The sequence below is a fragment of the Hyla sarda genome, chromosome 9, assembly GCF_029499605.1.
Source record: "Hyla sarda isolate aHylSar1 chromosome 9, aHylSar1.hap1, whole genome shotgun sequence".
Taxonomy (NCBI): domain Eukaryota; kingdom Metazoa; phylum Chordata; class Amphibia; order Anura; family Hylidae; genus Hyla; species Hyla sarda.
Window position 1 is genome coordinate 15,211,533 of NC_079197.1, and position 19,647 is coordinate 15,231,179.

General features: G+C 43.6%; 1 protein-coding gene across 4 annotated transcripts in view; it reads right to left on the reverse strand.

Moving 5' to 3' along the window:
* Window positions 1-19,647, reverse strand: part of GOLGA2 (golgin A2) — a 55,351-nt gene that overhangs the window by 11,970 nt on the left and 23,734 nt on the right. For 2 of the 4 annotated variants that reach the window (XM_056538640.1, XM_056538637.1), the window contains 12 exons: window positions 18,641-18,721; window positions 13,187-13,240; window positions 10,641-10,679; window positions 10,489-10,551; window positions 8,789-8,882; window positions 6,860-6,966; window positions 6,420-6,478; window positions 6,190-6,331; window positions 5,325-5,414; window positions 5,055-5,162; window positions 3,114-3,201; window positions 791-1,137 (listed from right to left, as the gene is read on the reverse strand). In XM_056538640.1, coding sequence (XP_056394615.1) covers window positions 791-1,137; window positions 3,114-3,201; window positions 5,055-5,162; window positions 5,325-5,414; window positions 6,190-6,331; window positions 6,420-6,478; window positions 6,860-6,966; window positions 8,789-8,882; window positions 10,489-10,551; window positions 10,641-10,679; window positions 13,187-13,240; window positions 18,641-18,721 — 1,272 coding nt within the window. The remainder of the gene's footprint in view (window positions 1-790; window positions 1,138-3,113; window positions 3,202-5,054; window positions 5,163-5,324; window positions 5,415-6,189; window positions 6,332-6,419; window positions 6,479-6,859; window positions 6,967-8,788; window positions 8,883-10,488; window positions 10,552-10,640; window positions 10,680-13,186; window positions 13,241-18,640; window positions 18,722-19,647) is intronic. The other 2 variants (XM_056538638.1, XM_056538639.1) reach the window with 2 other exon arrangements.

Consider the following 19,647-nt stretch of genomic DNA (forward strand, 5'->3'; position numbering starts at 1 on the left):
GTACAGAAGAAATGAGGCTACAGCAGCTGTTTCGCACTAGTTGTGCTTCATCGGGCCTCTCCAGGCCCAATGAAGCACAACTAGTGCGAAACGGCTGCTGTAGCCTCATTTCTCCAGGCCCGATGAAGCACAACTAGTGCGAAACGGCTGCTGTAGCCTCATTTCTCCAGGCCCGATGAAGCACAAGTAGTGCGAAACGGCAGCTGTAGCCTCATTTCTTATGTACCCCCTTAATAAAGATAGAACTCCCAGATGTGGACGGGATACACGGGCGCTCGACAACCAGGTAGCAGGATAAAAAGTTTATTCACCCATAATGCAACGCATTTCGCAGCACAGCTGCTTCATCTTTATTTTGGAGTTCTATCTTTATTTTGGCTATATTTGACGAGACGAGGAGTGGCTGCCTGACACCTTATTTATATTCTACATCTTGATCCATTGTTGCACTTGGTGGAGTGTAACCCATTGGGGTATCAATTCTTTTGTGCAACAACGGTATCACACTATGGAGCGCTGTCTGTTGTTTTATGTACCCCCTTGTCTGTCTCCCCCCCTTGCTATGATGTAAGTATCACTGAAAAATAAAGAAGATACTATGAAGATCGGGTGAGTCGCTGTCTCCTTACTTCGCATGATGAATTGTTCATACTGAGAACCACCATATCTCTTAACACTCAGCAACTATATAGCACATTCTCACCGCATTCATTTTATGAGCGACAGTGCCGAACAATACCTATCTTTGCATTGGCTGAAACTTGATAGTGTGCAAACACATGTGACCTACCAGTTTGACAAATCCATTCTGAAGTTCAGCGAGATGTTCCTTCAGCTGTCTGTTCTGGGTCAGTGCCCGGCTGATGGTGGCTTTGTCGCTCTGCATGTTTTCCAGGATCTGCTGTTTGTCTACATTGTCCTCGCTCTGCCGCTGTAAGGTCTTTTCTAACTCCAGGACCCGCTCTACCTGCTCCTGGTGCAGGCGGCTCAGCTGGCTGTTGTCCTGTACTTGGGCCTGATACCTGGACTGCAGCTCATGGAATTCTTGCTGTAGTTTTTCAACCTCTTGCTGAAGCGCCAGCTCTGATTCTGAAGGGCCTTGGGGTGCAGAGGGTTCAGAGTCGGCCGGCTCTACTGCTGTAAACAAAAGAACAATGTCAGATATAGCGTGGGAGTGACTGAGAAGGCTGGTTACATCTGATAAGGCTTTAACATATGTGTTTATCTTTGAACACAATTTTTTTTACTTTTACATATAGAATAATCTACATATGTATCTGTCTGTATTGTAGTCAAGACCTGCATTCACATGTATGTGGGCTTCAGAGCTAAAATCTCAGCATTCTATGGTGGCTCAATGTCTTTTCAGGGAATGCCATTGGGACTTGTATTCTGGGTAATGTCATCTTTATACCAGCCACGGTATAGGGAAAACAAACTGTCATTACACTGAAATAAGGCAGCAGAATAGTGAGTGCAGTTCTGGGGTATAATACAGGATAAGTAATGTAAGGTATGTACACAGTGACGTCACCAGCAGAATAGTGAGTACAGCTCTGGAGTATAATACAGGATATAACTCAGGATCAGTAATGTAATGTATGTACACAGTGACCTCACCAGCAGAATAGTGAGTACAGTTCTGGAGTATAATACAGGATATAACTCAGGATCAGTACAGGATAAGTAATGTAATGTATGTACACAGTGATCTCACCAGCAGAATAGTGAGTACAGCTCTGGAGTATAATACAGGATATAACTCAGGATCAGTACAGGATAAGTAATGTAATGTATATACACAGTGACCTTACCAGCAGAATAGTGAGTACAGCTGTGGAGTATAATACAGGATATAACTCAGGATCAGTACAGGATAAGTAATGTAATGTATGTACACAGTGACCTCACCAGCAGAATAGTGAGTACAGCTCTGGAGTATAATACAGGATATAACTCAGGATCAGTAATGTAATGTATATACTATTCTGCTGGTGGGGTCACTGTGTATATACATTACATTACTTATCCTGTACTGATCCTGAGTTATATCCTGTATTATACTCCAGAACTGTACTCACTATTCTGCTGGTGAGGTCACTGTGTGAGTACAGTTCTGGAGTATAATACAGGATATAACTCAGGATCAGTACAGGATAAGTAATGGAATGTATGTACACAGTGACCCCACCAGCAGAATAGTGAGTGCAGCTGTGGAGTATAATACAGGATTTAACTCAGGATCAGTACAGGATAAGTAATGTAGTGTATGTACACAGTGACCTCACCAGCAGAATAGTGAGTACAGCTCTGGAGTATAATACAGGATATAACTCAGGATCAGTACAGGATAAGTAATGTAATGTATGTACACAGTGACTCCACCAGCAGAATAGTGAGTGCAGCTCTGGAGTATAATACAGGATATAACTCAGGATCAGTACAGGATAAGTAATGTAATGTATGTACACAGTGACTCCACCAGCAGAATAGTGAGTACAGCTCTGGAGTATAATACAGGATATAACTCAGGATCAGTACAGGATAAGTAATGTAATGTATGTACACAGTGACCTCACCAGCAGAATAGTGAGTACAGCTCTGGAGTATAATACAGGATATAACTCAGGATCAGTACAGGATAAGTAATGTAATGTATGTACACAGTGACTCCACCAGCAGAATAGTGAGTGCAGCATAATACAGGATTTAACTCAGGATCAGTACAGGATAAGTAATGTAAACAGCAGCTGGTGCTGAAATGTGAAGGAATAATTTTAATCTCTGACAAATAGAGCATAGGAATAGAACGGCACTCACCACAGCGGGCTTTCCCAAGCATATACCAGCTGTTTTGTACATAAGGACATACTTCTTCAGGCCTCATATACGTATAAAACTGTTCTTGAATGCTTGTGGAAGCCAGCTGCAGTGAGTGCCATTCCCTTTCTATGCTCTCTTTATGTCATATATATTTGTATATAATATACATGGACAGAGCACCAATATCACTGCCCAGCACGGACCCATTCCGGCCCAGCATCCACTACTACCACATTACCCACAATCCCTATTTGCTTCATTGTATTTATACATTTAGAATCTCTACATACCAGATGCCAAAAGTAACTCCGTCACTCTGGTTTCTAACTGCTCAACCTGAACCCGCGCGCTCTCTTTTTCCTGGCTGAGTGTCTGAATCTGCAAAGAGCAGAGATCATCAGTGCTGAATGTTTCCTTGTAAATACAGTAACAGAGTTGATTCTCTAAAACAACATTGAAAACATTAGAAAAATTCATATTCACGACAGTGGCTACTGTGCGATCCCCTGTAAGGGTCCATTTACAGAATATGTAGATGCCGTAGATGCCTTTGTATCGGTGCCAGGAGCAAGATCCAAACATGAATCGTTCCAGGAGTGGATTTAATAACTTAAAACATTAAAATACAACAGACAACGCATTTGAGAGTAATGATACTCTCTTCCTCAGTTCAAACCTTGATGGACCTGAGGAAGAGTAACATTACTCTCAAAACATGTTGTCTGTTTAATTTTGATAAATATTTTAAAGTTATTAAAGGTGTTCTCCACCATAAGGTGATTTTAGTACTTACCTACCAGACAGTAATGGACATGCTTAGGAAGGATCCGTCCTAGTCTTGGGGCTAAATGGCTGTGTTTAGAGATTACCATAACACTGTGGCTAGCTTTTTCTGAACTGGCTATTTCCTGTTGAAGTTCGTTCCCTCAAACTACAAGTCCCATAGTCCCTTGCTTGTAAGTGTGATGTCACTTTTTTCCCTCCCACTCAGACATCCAATCCATTAAAACACACCTGTGATCCTTTCCATGCAAAAGACCAGTGTTTTCTAACCAGGGTAGCTCCAGCTGTTGCAAAACTACAATTCTTGCAGAATGATCCTACCTCCCACCCAGCGGTCGCTCCACCCATCTTAGCAAAGACAGGCTCTCTCTGAACACCTGACTAGTGATGTAATGTCCTGGGCTGCACTGCAACCTGGGAAAACATGAGACGTAATTTTGTATGCTGTTAAATATAAGCATTGGGCCAAAGATCACATAAGAATTGCGAGACCACCGTCACACACAGGTGCAGACACTATATTATGAACTACACAGCCCCTGTAGCAGTAAAAAAAAAAAGAAGAAAAATCCCACAATACCCCTTTAAATCCACTCCTGGAACGACCTTGCTGCTAGAGCCAATACAGGCATCTTCTTTTGCTGCATTTACATTATCTCTTCACAGTCTCCACCTTGGATTACGGTCGGATGCCGGCGTCTGCTCCTTTCCTTGATAAAAGACACCCTGATAGGCTCTTCATGCCCACAGCACAACTTCTTCAGGTGAGCGTACTACCGTATATGCTCATTCACCCGATACTATTAAGGCACTTAGTACACCCACTGTCTTTATTTTCCCTTTACTAACATTTACAGACTATGGAAACACAGGGCATTTAAAGTGGTACTCCGCCCCTAGACATCTAATCCCCTATCCAAAGGATAGGGGATAAGATGTCAGATCGCCGCGGTCCCGCTGCTGGAGACCCCCGGGATTGCCGCTGCGGCACCCCGCTGTCATTACTGCACAGAGCGAGCAATACAGGGGCCAGAGCATCGTTATGTCAGGCTCCGCCCCTCGTAACGTCACGGCCCGACCCTCAATACGAGTTTATGGGAGGGGGCGTGGCTGTCATCACGCCCCTGCCATAGACTTGCATTAAGGGGGCGGACCGTGACGTCAAGAGGGGCGGAGCCATGACGTCACGCTGCTCCGTCCCCTGTATCGCCCGTCATTACGCACAGAGCGAACTCGCTCTGTGCAGTAATGACAGCGGGGTGCCGCAGCGGCAATCCCGGGGGTCCCCAGCAGCGGGACCGCGTTGATCTGACATCTTATAGATGTCTAGGGGCGGAGTACCCCTTTAAGTGTTCGTGCCATATAACCCCATTATAGAAAGCCATACGATTCTGGTATGAAATGCCATGCACAATTTTTACAGTAAGCAAATCCATGGTGAAACTCACTTGCTCAGAGAGCTGGCGGACTCGTTCTTGCCAGACGGCCCCTTCTTCCTTTAATTTCTCAACATACTGGTCCCGTTCGGCTCTCAGATGCTGGAGCGAATCTGACATCTGCAAAAAGAACAAAATCAATATCGATATTTTACTGAGCCACGGCCTCTGTCACGTGACATACTGAGAAGAGCGAAAAGTCCAGGACCCACCTCTATGTACATAGTACAAAAAATATACCCCTATCCTGAGAATATAATATCATCGAAATTAGGAAACTACCTGTGTTAGCTGAGTGCCCAGCTGGTCTCGCTCTTCAATGACCATCCGTAGCTGTTGGTTCGCATCAGGAACTCCTGTCTGACTGGAAAACTAGGAGAGGAAATTAAAAAGGAATAATTTTAATAATCCTTTTTTTTTTCCCATCACCCTATTAACTATGAAAAAAGCAAGGTAAAAAAAAAGAATAAAAAGAAAACAACATAATAATCATCGTTAATATTCTAATTAGAGATGAGCGAACTTACAGTAAATTTGATTTGTCACAAACTTCTCGGCTCGGCAGTTGATGACTTTTCCTGTATAAATTAGTTCAGCTTTCCGGTGCTCCCGTGGGCTGGAAAAGGTGGATACAGTCCTAGGAGACTCTTTCCTAGGAATGTATCCACCTTTTCCAGCCAACCGGAGCACCTGAAGGCTGAACTAATTTATGCAGGATAATTAATCAACTGCAGAGCCGAGAAGTTCGTGACGAATCGAATTTACTGTAAGTTCGCTCATCTCTAATTATAATAGGTTTATGAATAGTATTTTTATTATTTTGATATAATAATAATACATCTTTTTGTTAATAGTATTTTTATTATTTTGATATAAAAATAATAAATAATAATACTAATAATAATGCAACAATATCTGATCTGGTAAATATAAAATAGTTTCTATTGCCAAATCCTTCTGTACATCTACAGCACTGTTCTCAATTAGGGTGCCTCCAGCAGTTGCAAAACTACAACTCCCAGCATGCCCGGACAGCCGTTGGCTGTCCGGGCATGCTGGGAGTTGTAGTTTTGCAACTGCTGGAGGCACCCTGGTCTCGATCGTAAGTATATGAGTATTTTTCACTATAGGTTTTTACAGTCCTTACCTGCTGTATCATGAGTTCAGCCATTTCGAGTTTCTTATTCAGGTCCTCAAGCTCCGATCTCATGGCGTCGTTCTCGGACAGAAGCGCGTTCAGTTTCTCCGACAGTTCCGAGTTCTGCTGCTTCACCTCGTCGCTGCTCTTGCTGCAAAGAGACGGCAAAAAGTGTGACCCAGGGGCGGACTGAAAACTCCACCGACCAAGAAAAAGGAAAAAAAAAGGTCTTCACCAACCTGTTCTTTAATGTTTCAAGACGAAGGTTGTCCCTCTCCTTCTCGAGTTCTTTATTAAGCTGGAAAAAAGAAGGAAAACATCATGAGGCTGTCACAAATGATATATATACAGTCGGACGCCCGCGATCTGACATTTATTCCCTATCCTTAGGCTAGAGGATACGTTTTGATATCCCAGAGTTCTTCTTTAACATTGGGAATTTTAATGTGTATCATGCAGTTGCAATAAAATTAGCCGAAGGTAAACACTTGAAAGAACAAGAATAAGTATGTAGACCAGGTTTCCCTACGAGTGTGCCTCCAGCTGTTGCAAAGCTACAACTCCCAGCATGCCAGGAAAGCCAACAGTCATCCGTGCATACCGGGAATAGTACTTCTGAGACATCTGGAGGGACCCTGGTTAGGAAACACTGGTGTAGCCTACGATGGATGATCCTTACCTTTTCTAGCTGCTTCTGCTGAGCCGATATAGAGGAGAGAGTGCGCTCCAGCTCTGCTACTCTTTGCCGGGTTGACTGTAAACGCATAACAAGATCTTCCACTTCAGCTGCAGGAGTAATAAAGAAAAATAAAATAAAATAAATCATTGCACTACAAGGACCTGTATATGTGAATCAAGTAGGATACAGCCACCTGAATCTGATGTATCGACCCCAATAGTACCACAGATTTTTTTTGCAGATTTTATGCAGCTGAATTTAATAACATTTGTTAGGTTCAGAAACGCTGCATTTTTTGCACCAGATCTGCAGCGTGTCAACATACCCCTGGTGTGTTTTTATAGGAGCCCAGAAATAAATACTAATGGTAAAAATAGGAAGGAGATCAATTTGCCCCTACTGTCACTATGGGATTATCTGCAAGATCTCTTCAATTTTTGTCTGCTGAATGTTTGGAGAGAGGTGTAGAGATTAACAATAATTGTCCTGACAGGGCAGCGGCTCCTAATAGAGTCAAGTTGTCTGAGACCTGGTACAGAAGTGTTCCTAGTCATAGTGATAGAAAAATAAATATATTTATATATATATATATATATATATATATATATATATATATATATATATATATATATATATATTATATATATACATATATATATATATATATATATATATATATATATATATATATATATATATATATATATATATATATATATCTATCTATCCATACATACATGATGGAGATCATGATGTGAGTTAATGAATTAATGTATTCCTGCTGCACATAATGGAGCCTTTTATTCATGCATAATTTGAATGCACTATTGCACTATTATGCACTATTGTAAGCATTTTATTATACATGCTACTAGAGATGAGCGAACTTACAGTAAATTCGATTCGTCACGAACTTCTCGGCTCGGCAGTTGATGACTTATCCTGCATAAATTAGTTCAGCCTTCAGGTGCTCCGGTGGGCTGGAAAAGGTGGATACAGTCCTAGGAGACCCTTTTCCAGCCCGCGGGAGGCACCTGAAAGCTGAACTAATTTATGCAGGATAAGTCATCAACTGCCGAGCCGAGAAGTTCGTGACGAATCGAATTTACTGTAAGTTCGCTCATCTCTACATGCTACACTGTTTCAAATGATAATGCTTTGTTGAGATTCACAAATTTTTATATACTATGTTATAGTTTTATATGTAATATGTTTTATTGATTTGTAATCACTTGATTGATTGTAATGACACTTCGCTGGGTATTTATACTCCTTAGACTCTGTGTATCACTAGGCTTGAAAAGGGCTCCATGGGAGCCGAATTTTTTTTTTTTTCTTGACGCGAGTTAATAAATTTCACCTTTTTTTGGAGTGCTGCACCATTTGGTTTTTTATTTGGATGGACTGGACTTTGATCAGGCTCGGGATGCTGATATGCAGCCATATACGCATACTAATATATATATATATATATATATATATATATATCTCTATCTCTCTATCTATCTCTCCCTCTATCTCTATCTCTCTCTATCTATCTCTCTATCTATCCATACATACACATACATATATATATATATATATATATATATATATATATATACATATACATATACATATACATATACATATACATATATACATATATATATATATATATATATATATATATACGCACACACATATATAATTTTATATTTATATTTTTCCCTTCCCTGTCTTGAATTCCTAGTTGTAGCTTACATTTCCAAACCTGTGCTAGGGCTACCCAGAACCTATTGGGAACATTTCCTTGTGTTTTTTTTTTTTTTTTTAATAAAAATGATTGTAGTGTACAGGAACCATTGCTGGGATGGGTGGTCCAATATGTCTGCTGCCTCTTCTGTTCACATAGTATTATATACAATAAGGTGATCTGTGGAGCTTTACCTCCTTTCTGACGTGCTGCCTGCTGGGTGAATGACAGGGCGGTCTGTAGTTCAGATTTTTCCGATACCAAAATCCCAATTGTCTGGATGTGAACCTGGACAGATAAAGCAAAAATACATTTTATACGCTGGTTGACGGTAACTAAATAAAAAAAGGGGGTGTACAATCTTTAAAAGGAATGAATCACAGTTTACAGATTAGAGGCAGATACTGAACCATGTTTTTTTTTTCTAATTTGTTTCTATTTTTTTATTGTAATTTATCATTATTTTTGTACATTATTATGGGGGCAACCAACTTGACTGAGCTGTTAACAGCATTTAGAGATATGCTTTACAGCAAGCCCCATAGACATAGTAAACAATAGATAGGAGCTGATCCATTCACAGAAATGAAATGCGCAGCTTGCAGCTCAGTTCCATTGAAGGGAATTGAGCAAAGCTGTAATACCACATACAACCTGAGGACATGTGTGGCACTGTTTTTCTAACAAATTAATTCTGTTTATCTATCACTGGATAACTCCATTAAAAGGGGTACTCCGGTGGAAACTGGCTCCAGAAAGTTAAACAGATTTGTAAATTACTTCTATTAAAAAAATCTTAATCCTTCCAGTACTTATTAGCTTCTGAATACTACAGAGGAAATTCTTTTCTTTTTGGAACACAGAGCTCTCTGCTGACATCATGAGCACAGTGCTCTCTGCTGACATCTCTGTTCATTTTAGGAACTGTCTAGAGCAGTATATGTTTGCTATGGGGATTTTCTCCTACTCTGGACAATTCCTAAAATGGGCAGAGGTGTCAGCAGAGAGCACTGTGCTCGTGATGTCGGCAGAAAGCTCTGTGTTCCAAAAAGAAAAGAATTTCCTCTGTAGTATTCAGCAGCTAATAAGTACTGGAAGGACTAAGATTTTTTAATAGAAGTAATTTACAAATCTGTTTAACTTTCTAGCACCGGTTGATAAAAAAAAAAAAAAAAAAAAAAGTTTTCCACTGGAGTACCCCTTTAACTGGACTGGGTCTTCATTAACAAATGGGATCTGCTATTCAAATCCTAAGCCAGTGTTGCCCAACCAGTGTGCTTCCAGCAGCTGCAAAAACTACAACTCCCAGCAGGCCTGGGAACGCTGGGATTTGTAGGATTCCAACAGCTGGAGGCACACTGGTCGGTAAAAAATGGTCTAAGCAATCATCGGTAATCTGTGAAGGAACTCCGCCACAAATATTCCATAACCCTGTAGTAACAACACAAAAGAAATTAAGGATCACATAGCTCTGTTGATATCTATGCAGTTTGTGTAATACATGGACATGCAGAGTCCATCAGTGCAAGTCACGTTTCCTTCAGTCTATCTCCAGAGCAGTGTTTCCCAACCAGAGTGCCTCCAGCTGTTGCAAAACTACAACTCCCAGCATGCCCGGACAGCCATTGGCTGTCCGGGCATGCTGGGAGTTGTAGTTTTGCAACAGCTGGAGGCACCCTGGTTGGGAAACACTGGATTAGAGCAAAAGTCCCAGCCTTCGGCTGTCTGGGCTTGCTGGGAGTTGTAGTTTTGCAACAGCTGGAGGCACCCTGGTTGGGAAACACTGAATTAGAGCAAAAGTCCCAGCCTTCGGCTGTCTGGGCTTGCTGGGAGTTGTAGTTTTGCAACAGCTGGAGGCACCCTGGTTGGGAAACACTGCTCCAGAGCGTCTCACCTGCAGCTGTTCCCGTAGAGATCCCTGCTCCTTGGAAAATTTCTGTTCAAATTCTTTCCTCTCCTAAGGAGAAAGGTAAAGATGGAGGCTCAGGTCAGGTGATCGATACAATAGTAATTTCCATACATTGGTTATAGGATAAAGAGTTTTACCTTCTCAAGTTTTTCCATAACATCCTGGTTCTGCTGTTTCTAATAAGAAAGAAAAATGCGCGCATAAATAACATAAAACCGGAAAAACAAAAAAATAAAAAACACTTGTCTGAGATGTGAGCATTCGGGGGGAGTGCAGTTTTTGGATCCTGCTTAGGCCGGGTTCACACCACGTTTTTGCAGTACATTTCCCGTATACGTTTTCAATTTGAAAACCGTACAGAACCGTAATGAAAACCGTATGCATTGACTCTCCATTGAAAACCGTATGCCAAAAGATGCATCCATTTTGCATCTTGTACAGTTTTGTCCATTTTGTTCCCGTATCCAAAACCATAGCCTACCACGGATTTTGGTCTGGGTGAAAAACCGTATAGGTGTTTTTTAATTTTTTATTATAATATGGGAGTCAATGGGAACCGTACAGAACTGTATGTGCGTACGGGTTCCATCCGGTTTGCACCACACAGTTTTTTACTTTGCCCAGTTTTTTTCTTGGAATTTCAACCAAACAAGTCAAACTTTATCCATAATAGAGTAAAAAAGTTAACGTATACGTTATTTTTCTTAAATAACAGATGCAACCGGACATTTTTCAAAACCGTATAGGGTTAAAAACCGCATATGGTTTGAAAAATGATGTCTGGTTGCATCCGTTTAAGAAAAAAACGTAAATGTTTTTGACTTTTCACTCCATTTTGAATAAAGTTTCACTTGTTTGAACAGTTTTTTTTTCTTGGAATTTCGATCAAAGTCAAAAACCGTATGGTGAAAACCGTATGGAATCGTACACACCTATGGTTCCCATTGACTCCCATGTTGAAAAATAAAAATACGGTTTAATACGGTTTTTCACCAGGACCAAAAAAAAAACGTACAAGACGCAAAACGGACTAAACCGGATGATGCGTTTGACATATGGTTTACAATGTAAAGTCAATGCATACAGTTTTCTATACGGTTTCGTACTGTGGCAACTAGGGGTCTCCCTAGGAGTCCCTGGCCCCATGCGCTTTCAGTGATTTCGGACTCACGCCGGGCTGGCAGTGAGTCTGAAATCGCAGACGCTGCCTGAGCACGTGACGAGCTCAGCGCAGCTCCCTGCCTGACAATCAGACAGACGGGAGCGAGCGCTGCGCTCGCACAAGTGCAGGGCACGGCAGCTCTGTCCTCAGACGTTCCTCTTCTCTGTATGGCACGTGTAAAGCCAAACAGAGAGGAGGGGACTCAGAAGCTGCCATCCCTGCAGTGTGCTGAGCCTGTATGCGCGCTCCTGAGAGGGAGCACTGCATACAGGAAGAAGGGCGGAAGCCGGCCCTGGCAGGCATCAGATGACATAGCGCCTGCCAGGCCACGCCCGCGCCCACTTCCTCCCCTCGCACACAGCTCCAAACTGAGCTACCGAAGATAGAGGAAATGAGGTATTTACAGGGGGTTTGGAATAAATAAAAAAAAAAGAAATGGACAGGGATAGAGAGAGTCAGGGACAGATGGGGAGGGGGATTAGGGAAAGTGTAGTTGATGATAGGTACTCTATAAAATAAAGGCCAAGAAGAGTGTGCATGTGCGAACCGATATAGAGCTCTTCGGCTGCCAGATATGTCATATACAGTATATGTTGAATCCATTGTATGTTGAGACCACAACTATAGAAACCTGGTAATTGGTTCTGAAGCCCCAAAAGGATTAAAGAAAATAAGTAGATAACTAATAGAGATAAAGCAAATCCTTACATATAAAAGTAAGAAAGATCTGCTGGGAGCTGTAATCACTGTCTATGTAGAGGACAGGAGCTTCTTCAGGGTCCTGTACAGTACACAGTGTCCTAAAGTTACATGGAGCCGCCCTCACCTGGTGTCCACAGGAGCAGCTAACCCTGGTACAGGTAAAGAGTACAAAACATGTAATACCTTCCTGTACTGTAGGGGCGCTACCAGACAACAGTCAGTGCATACACTTCAGTAATACAGGTAAAGAGCAGAACATGTAGTACCTCCCTGTACTGTAGGGGGCGCTACCAGACACCAGTCAGTGCATGCACTTCAGTAATACAGGTAAAGAGTACAGAACATGTAATACCTCCCTGTACTGTAGGGGCGCTACCAGACATCAGTCAGTGCATACACTTCAGTAATACAGGTAAAGAACATGTAATACCTCCCTGTACTGTAGGGGGCGCTACCAGACACCAGTCAGTGCATACACTTCAGTAATACAGGGGTTTCACCAGTGAAATGCCTATTCTGATTGGTCAGATCTTCCGGCCAATGACAGGTATCACAGATCTGGACGGTCTGTACATTGTATAGTGAGTCTGGTGTCAAGTTATAATGGTCCAGAAAAGACCTAAAATATTGTAACCTGAGGCCATTGTAAGTTGAGGGGTCACTGTAAATGAAGATCATCAGTGAGAGGAGCAGTAGATGGGAGCCAATGGGCTCTTGACTCTGAGCTGAATGAAGAGGATTTTTATGCCTATAAAAGCTGCATCGGGACAAAGCAATTTTCTACGTTGTTAGATGCATAAACAAGTGAATTATACTCACTGATAATTTGTTTTCTGGGAAGTCTGCACGACAGCACCCTGAGATTGCCTCCGCCTGATTGGACAGGGGAAAAACACTGAGAGGTTAAAAGACCCTCCCCTTTCTCTTCTTTCCTCCAGTGTATTTTAACCCCTTAACGACGCAGGACGTAAATGTACATCCTGGTGTGGTGGTACTTAACGCACCAGGACATACATTTACATCCTGTAGATGACCGCGAGCACCGGAGGGGGGTTGGGGGTGCTCACGTCATGCACAGCCAGGGACCCGCCGGAAATTGCAGACATGAGCGTTCACGCTTATGTCCGCCATTAACCCCTCAGATGCCGTGATCAATACAGATCAAGGCATCCGCGGCAGTCCAGTCAGTAAAATGGATGATCGGATCGTGCTGCAGGAGCAAATCCCCATAGCAAACCTATGCTGCTCTGGACAGTTCCTGACACGAACAGAGGTGTCAGCAGAGAGCACTGTGGTCAGACAGAAAAGAAATTCTAAAAGAAAAAGAACTTACTCTATAGTAAACAGCAGCTTGATAAGTACTTGAAGGATTAAGATTTTTTAATAGAAGTCATTCACAAATCTGTTTAAAGGGGTTCTCCACTGCCCTGCCTTCCGGAGCTCCGCTCGCAGCGTCCGGAAGTTCATTACTCCAAACGCTGTGTGCGGGCTTCCGTGTTCGAGGCCGCCCCCTGGTGACGTCAAGCCCACCCCCTCAACATGGAAGCCCGCACACAGCGTTTGGAGTAATGAACTTCCAGACGCTGCGAGCGGAGCTCCGGAAGGCAGGGCAGTGGAGAACCCCTTTAACTTTCTGACACCAGTTGACTTAAAATAAATTGTTTTACAAAGGAGTACCCCTTTAAGATTAGAGTGCACCTTTCTCAATTTAGCTTTTGTAGGACTCTGGGAATCACTGGAATAGGAGGGAAGGCATATGCTAGACTGAAGTGCCATCTTTGAGCGTGGGCATTCGTCACTGTTGCATTGTCTCTTGGATTAAGGGAGACAAAGGTTTCTAACTTCCTGTTTTTCCTGGAAGCAAACAAGTTGATTTGAGGGACACCCCATTTCTCTGTGACCATATTGAAAGCCCAATCTGCTAGAGACCATCCCCATCCAGGGTTTGTCTGCTGAGTAAGTCTGCTTGTAGATTCCAGACCCCTCTGAGGTGCACTGCTGACATTGATAAGACTGGAGGGGACTGTGCCTGGGGCCCCCTAATGGCGGATAAAGGATACTGCCGGATATTGTCCGAGTGAACAAGAATGTGCCTGCAACTGCAAGCTGGTTCTAGGTGTTGGAGGTCGGGGTCCTCACCATGTTACCCCGGGTCTGTCAGGCCGCCCGATAACTCTCCTCCATGTCTCCGCAGTTCTGCTCGAGTTTTCCGCACCCGCCCGGAAGTCACATGCTCGCCGGGAGTTGTAGTCCTCTCCCAGCTCCTCACAGTCAGTTCAGTGCGACTCGGACTACACTTCCCAGAGACGCTGTGCGGCCGGACGTTTCTCTACGCCATCACGCATTGGAGTTGGTTGCTATGGAAACGGTATTGCGGTATGCGAAAAATTCATATCATAAAGAAAAAAAACACACCGGTATTCGGTATGAACCGGTATACTGTCCAGCGCTAGTTGGAGAGCCATCCATATGGCTAGTAACTCCCTTAAAGGGGTACTCTGCCCCTAGACATCTTATCCCCTATCCAAAGGATAGGGGATAAGATGTCTGATTGTGGGGGTCCTGCCGCTGGGCGTTCGTTTAGAGTGTCGGGTGCTGCACCAGAGGATGGAGACTTCACGGCCACACCTCCTCAATGCAAATCTATGGAAGGGGGCGTGACAGCCGTGACGTCACCAGCAGGGCGTGACCGAACGCCAGAAGTTCGCTCCGTTTACTGGATGTCTGGGGTGCCGCAGCAGGATCAAACATCTCTGGGGATCAAACATCTTATCCCCTATCCAAAGGATAGGGGATAAGATGTCTAAGGGCGGAGTACCCCTTTAAATTTGAGGATCTCTGGGCCAGAACAGGACCCCATCTGCCCTGAACTGCTTGATGTACTGTGTGGGCTCCTAAACCCCAGGTGCTGGCATCTGTGGTGATAATCAGAGGATCCTCTTGGAACCAATGTACCCCCCCCCCCCCCGCCCCCCTCTTTTGCAACAGAGAAACAGAATCCGCCACCACCAGTAAATCGTCCACATAGGGATAACATAGAATGTGTCGGCAGATAAGAACCATTTGGCCATCTAGTCTGCACAATAAATTGAATCCTATCAATAGTCCCTGGGCCTCTCAAATTAAGGATAGCCTTATGCTTATGCCTATCTTATATGAAGGATAGCCTTATTCCAATCCCTACCTCTGCTCTCTGCTGACACCTGATGCCCGCATCAGGAACTATCCAGAGCAGGAGAAAATCCCCATAGCAAACCTATGCTGCTCTGGACAGTTCCTGACATAGACAGAGGTGTCAGCAGAGAGCACTGTGGACAAGACAAAAAAGAAATTCAAAAACAAAAAATTTCCTCTGTAGCATACAGCTGCTAATAAGTACTGGAAGGATTACGATTTTTAAATAGAAGTCATTTACAAATATGTTAAACTTTCTGGCACCAGTTCATAAAAAAATAAATAAATAAAAAGTTTTCCACCGGAGTACCCCTTTAACATGCTTAGCAATAACATCCTTTTCTCCCTGAAATAAAAACAAGGGAGGAAAGGATCAGAAAACAACCGGAGATAGGCCTGGGTAAAACCACATAACCCTCAGTACTCACGGATCCTGGATTCTGCAGCATCTCAGGAATCTCTGTTCAGCATGCCGAGGGAAGCACAGGACACTAGACTAAGGATCCTTAAATAGGAGATCCTTTCTGCACCCCGGACGAAAACCTGAATTCAAATTGCCCACCCACTAATTCTGAGAGCAGGCCGGAGCACGTGACGCCGTCCCCGCTGGAAGTGACGACAGACGCCGGCCTTTGGGACTGGATCCGACCAGGAACGGAACCCATGTACCGGAAGTGAGCTCAGACGGCAGTGTACAGCTCTCCTACGGGTTCCTTCAGCGGGACTACAATGGAGGTCCCGTGTGACGCTGGACCAGCACGGGAGCAGAACAAAAAGCAGCCGCCCTGATCCGCTTCCTGTCGCTCCTGCTCTGCATAAGCCCGCCTGGACGCCACAAGAGCAGGCACCGAAATTGAAAAAAAATTACTGTCGCGCGGGATCTCTCTGTCTCCCGCACCTCTCAGGTTACCTGCCCGGATCGGGACAGGGAAAAAAAACCACTAAAGGGGAGAGGGAGGGGAGGGTCTTAACCTCTCAGTGTTTTTCCCTGTCCCATCAGGCGGAGGCAACCTCAGGGTGCTGTCGTGGAAACGACTAGAGAAATGAGGATTGAATGCACCCTTAAAGAAAGGCTTCATCACCAATGCATACAGCAGGGCAGCATTGTCTAGTGCCCATCTGTATGTCACAAAAGGAAGACTTAATACCATAAATCAATACAAATTTGCCTTTGGGGACTGGTAGGACACTGAAATCCCCCCCAAAAAGACTGGACCAAACCTAAAACTTAAAAGGGGTACTCCGGTGGAAAACATTTATTTTTAAATCCACTGGTGCCAGAATGTTAAGCAGTTTTGTAAATAACTTCTATTAAAAAATCTTTACCCTTCCAGTACTTTTAAGCAGCTGTATGCTACAGAGGAAATTCTTTTCTTTTTGAATTTCTTTTTTGTCTTGTCCACAGTGCTAATCTGCTGACACCTGGAGAAAATTCCCATTGCAAACCTATGCTGCTCTGGACAGTTCCTGACACGGACAGAGGTGTCAGCAGAGAGCACTGTGGACAAGACAAAAAAAATGTAAAACATTTCTGACACCAGTTGATTTAAAAAAATAAAAATAAAAAAACATGGGAGTACCCCTTTAACATACACTATCCTTTTGTTCTTAGGTAGACGTGCCACCAGATGACACGGCAGAATTACCATGCAGAATTCCGCACAGAAATTCTACAGCAGTAGAATCTCACTGATTTCGATGGGATTCCGCTGCACTGTGCAGATGGCAGAATTTCTGTGCCAGATGTTTCTGATGCGGAAACCTGGATTCTGGGGTCCGCAAAAACAGTGAACATGTTCAATGTACAGAAAACGCTTTGCAGTCTATTTAAACGCCACATTTCAGAGTGGTCTAATGGGATAATCCCGGCGCCCCCGCAGTTTGCAGAATGTTTGCAAGGAGAGTTTCCGTACAGACATTCTGCCATGTGAACCCGGCCTAAGAGAATCAGTGAGAGGAGCAGTAAATAGGAGAACAGGGGTCATTGATAGAGATGAGCGAACTTAAAGTAAATTTGATTCGTCACGAACTTCTCGGCTCAGCAGTTCATGACTTTTCCTGCATAAATTAGTTCAGCTTTCAGGTGCTCCCATGGGCTTGAAAAGGTGGATACATTCCTAAGAGACTCTTTACTAGGACTGTATCCACCTTTTCCAGCCCACCGGAGCACCTGAACTAATTTATGCAGGATAAGTCATCAACTGCCGAGCCGAGAAGTTTGTGACGAATCGAATTTACTGTAAGTTCGCTCATCTCTAGTCATTGACTCCCATAGAGAGGATTTTTATGTCTACATTGACAATTATAAGTACCACAAAAGTATCCTATTTAAGGAACAGAATAGATATACTACTAGCACAAAGGCCCAAAAAGGGCCCACAAAACTTTTTTTATTTTATTTTTTTATTCACCAACCCATAAAATGTAACTTATTTTATCCAGATAAAAGAAAAAAAAATTATATTTAAACGTGTATCAAGTGATTTGTGGGTTAAAATGTTCAGGGAACACCAGATTCAATAAATTAGGTAGCACTAGTGCTTTGTATCATGCTTTTAATAGCGACCTTGTAGTAGTATTGAACATGCTGCAGCGCCCTGTATACCACAGACTATCACAGACTTAATATAAGGAGACGCTGTCTGCAGTACAGCGACATTAAATCAGGGGATCCTTGGTTTAAAATGCAAACCCATAGCTCCCGACATGTTTCACTCAGTAGAGCTTCCTCAGAGGTCCGGGGATAATAGCTCCATTAGCCTCAGACCTATGAAGAAGCTTTATACAATTAAATATATTTTTTTCTTTTATGTGGATAAAATATGTTACATTTTATGAGTTAGGGAATCAATGAAAAGGTTTTGTGGATCCTTTGTGTTAATACATTGACATTTTCTACATTGTTAGATGCATAAGTGGGAGGAGGAGGAGTAGAGGAAAAAGGAAAAAAGGAATCCATCCATGCAGGTAGGTTGGTGAGCAACAGCCAATAGGTACAGAAAGCTGTAGTAGACGCAGGGTACACACAGCCCATGCCTGACATTAGAGCAGTACAGGAGATATATGTTATATGACAGATCACTGAGTTCTGCCTCTTACCAGTTCCTCTATCTTTGCACTGAGCTGACTGTTTGTTAGGTTACTGGAGTCCAAGGCAGCAGCCAAATCCTGGTATCGAGACTGCGCATGCATCAGTGTGAGACAATAGATAGGAGGCCGGAGGAGAGTCATACAAAAAAGGAGAGACATTCAGATATTAATGAGGACTGTCAGCTACAGAGACATCCAGATATTAAAGGGGTTCTCCGCCCTAGACATCTTATCCTCTATATAAAGGATAGGAGATAAAATGTCTGATCGCAGGGGGCCCGCTGCTGGGGACCCCCCCGTGATCTCTCCTGCAGCCCCCGGGTCATCACTGCATGGAGCTAAGTTTGCTCCATGAGGGCTCACAATACAGGGGCTGGAGTATCGTGACATCACGGCTCCGCCCCCTCATGTCATCATGCTAAGCCACCCCTCCCATAGTCTTGAATTGAGAGGTGGTGCATGACGGCACTAGGGGGCGGAGCCGTGACGTCACTAAACTCCACCACACTAACCTGCTGGTACAGACACTGTGTGGGTGACACCGATGATAATCACACTTACCTGTCTCCAATCTGTGGTCCGTTCTCCCGCCATCTTCTTCCGTTCTTTTCGTTTCAGGGCCGACTTGAAGCATTGGGGGAGCTTCCTGACGTCACTGCTGCTGTTTGGTAGCAGCGGGGACCAGCAGAGAAAGAGCAATGATGACGTCAGGAAGCTCCTCCGCCTGTGCCCCAAGTTGGCCATGGAACAAAAAGATTGGAGGAAGATAGCGGGTTAATAGGACAATGGATCGTGGACAGGTAGGTATGGCTGTCATCAGTCACCGGCGCTACTGTCTGTACCAACAGGTTAGTGTGGGTGACACTATGGATAGTCTTCCTTTAAGGTCCGGTCGTGCTCACCCGCTGTGTCCCCTTCTGTATGTAAAACAGTGAGATGACACCGAGCATTCAGTACAGTGGGCATCTGACCACTGCCTATAAGTAATGTAAAGGGGCCCTAAGGCAGTGTTTCCC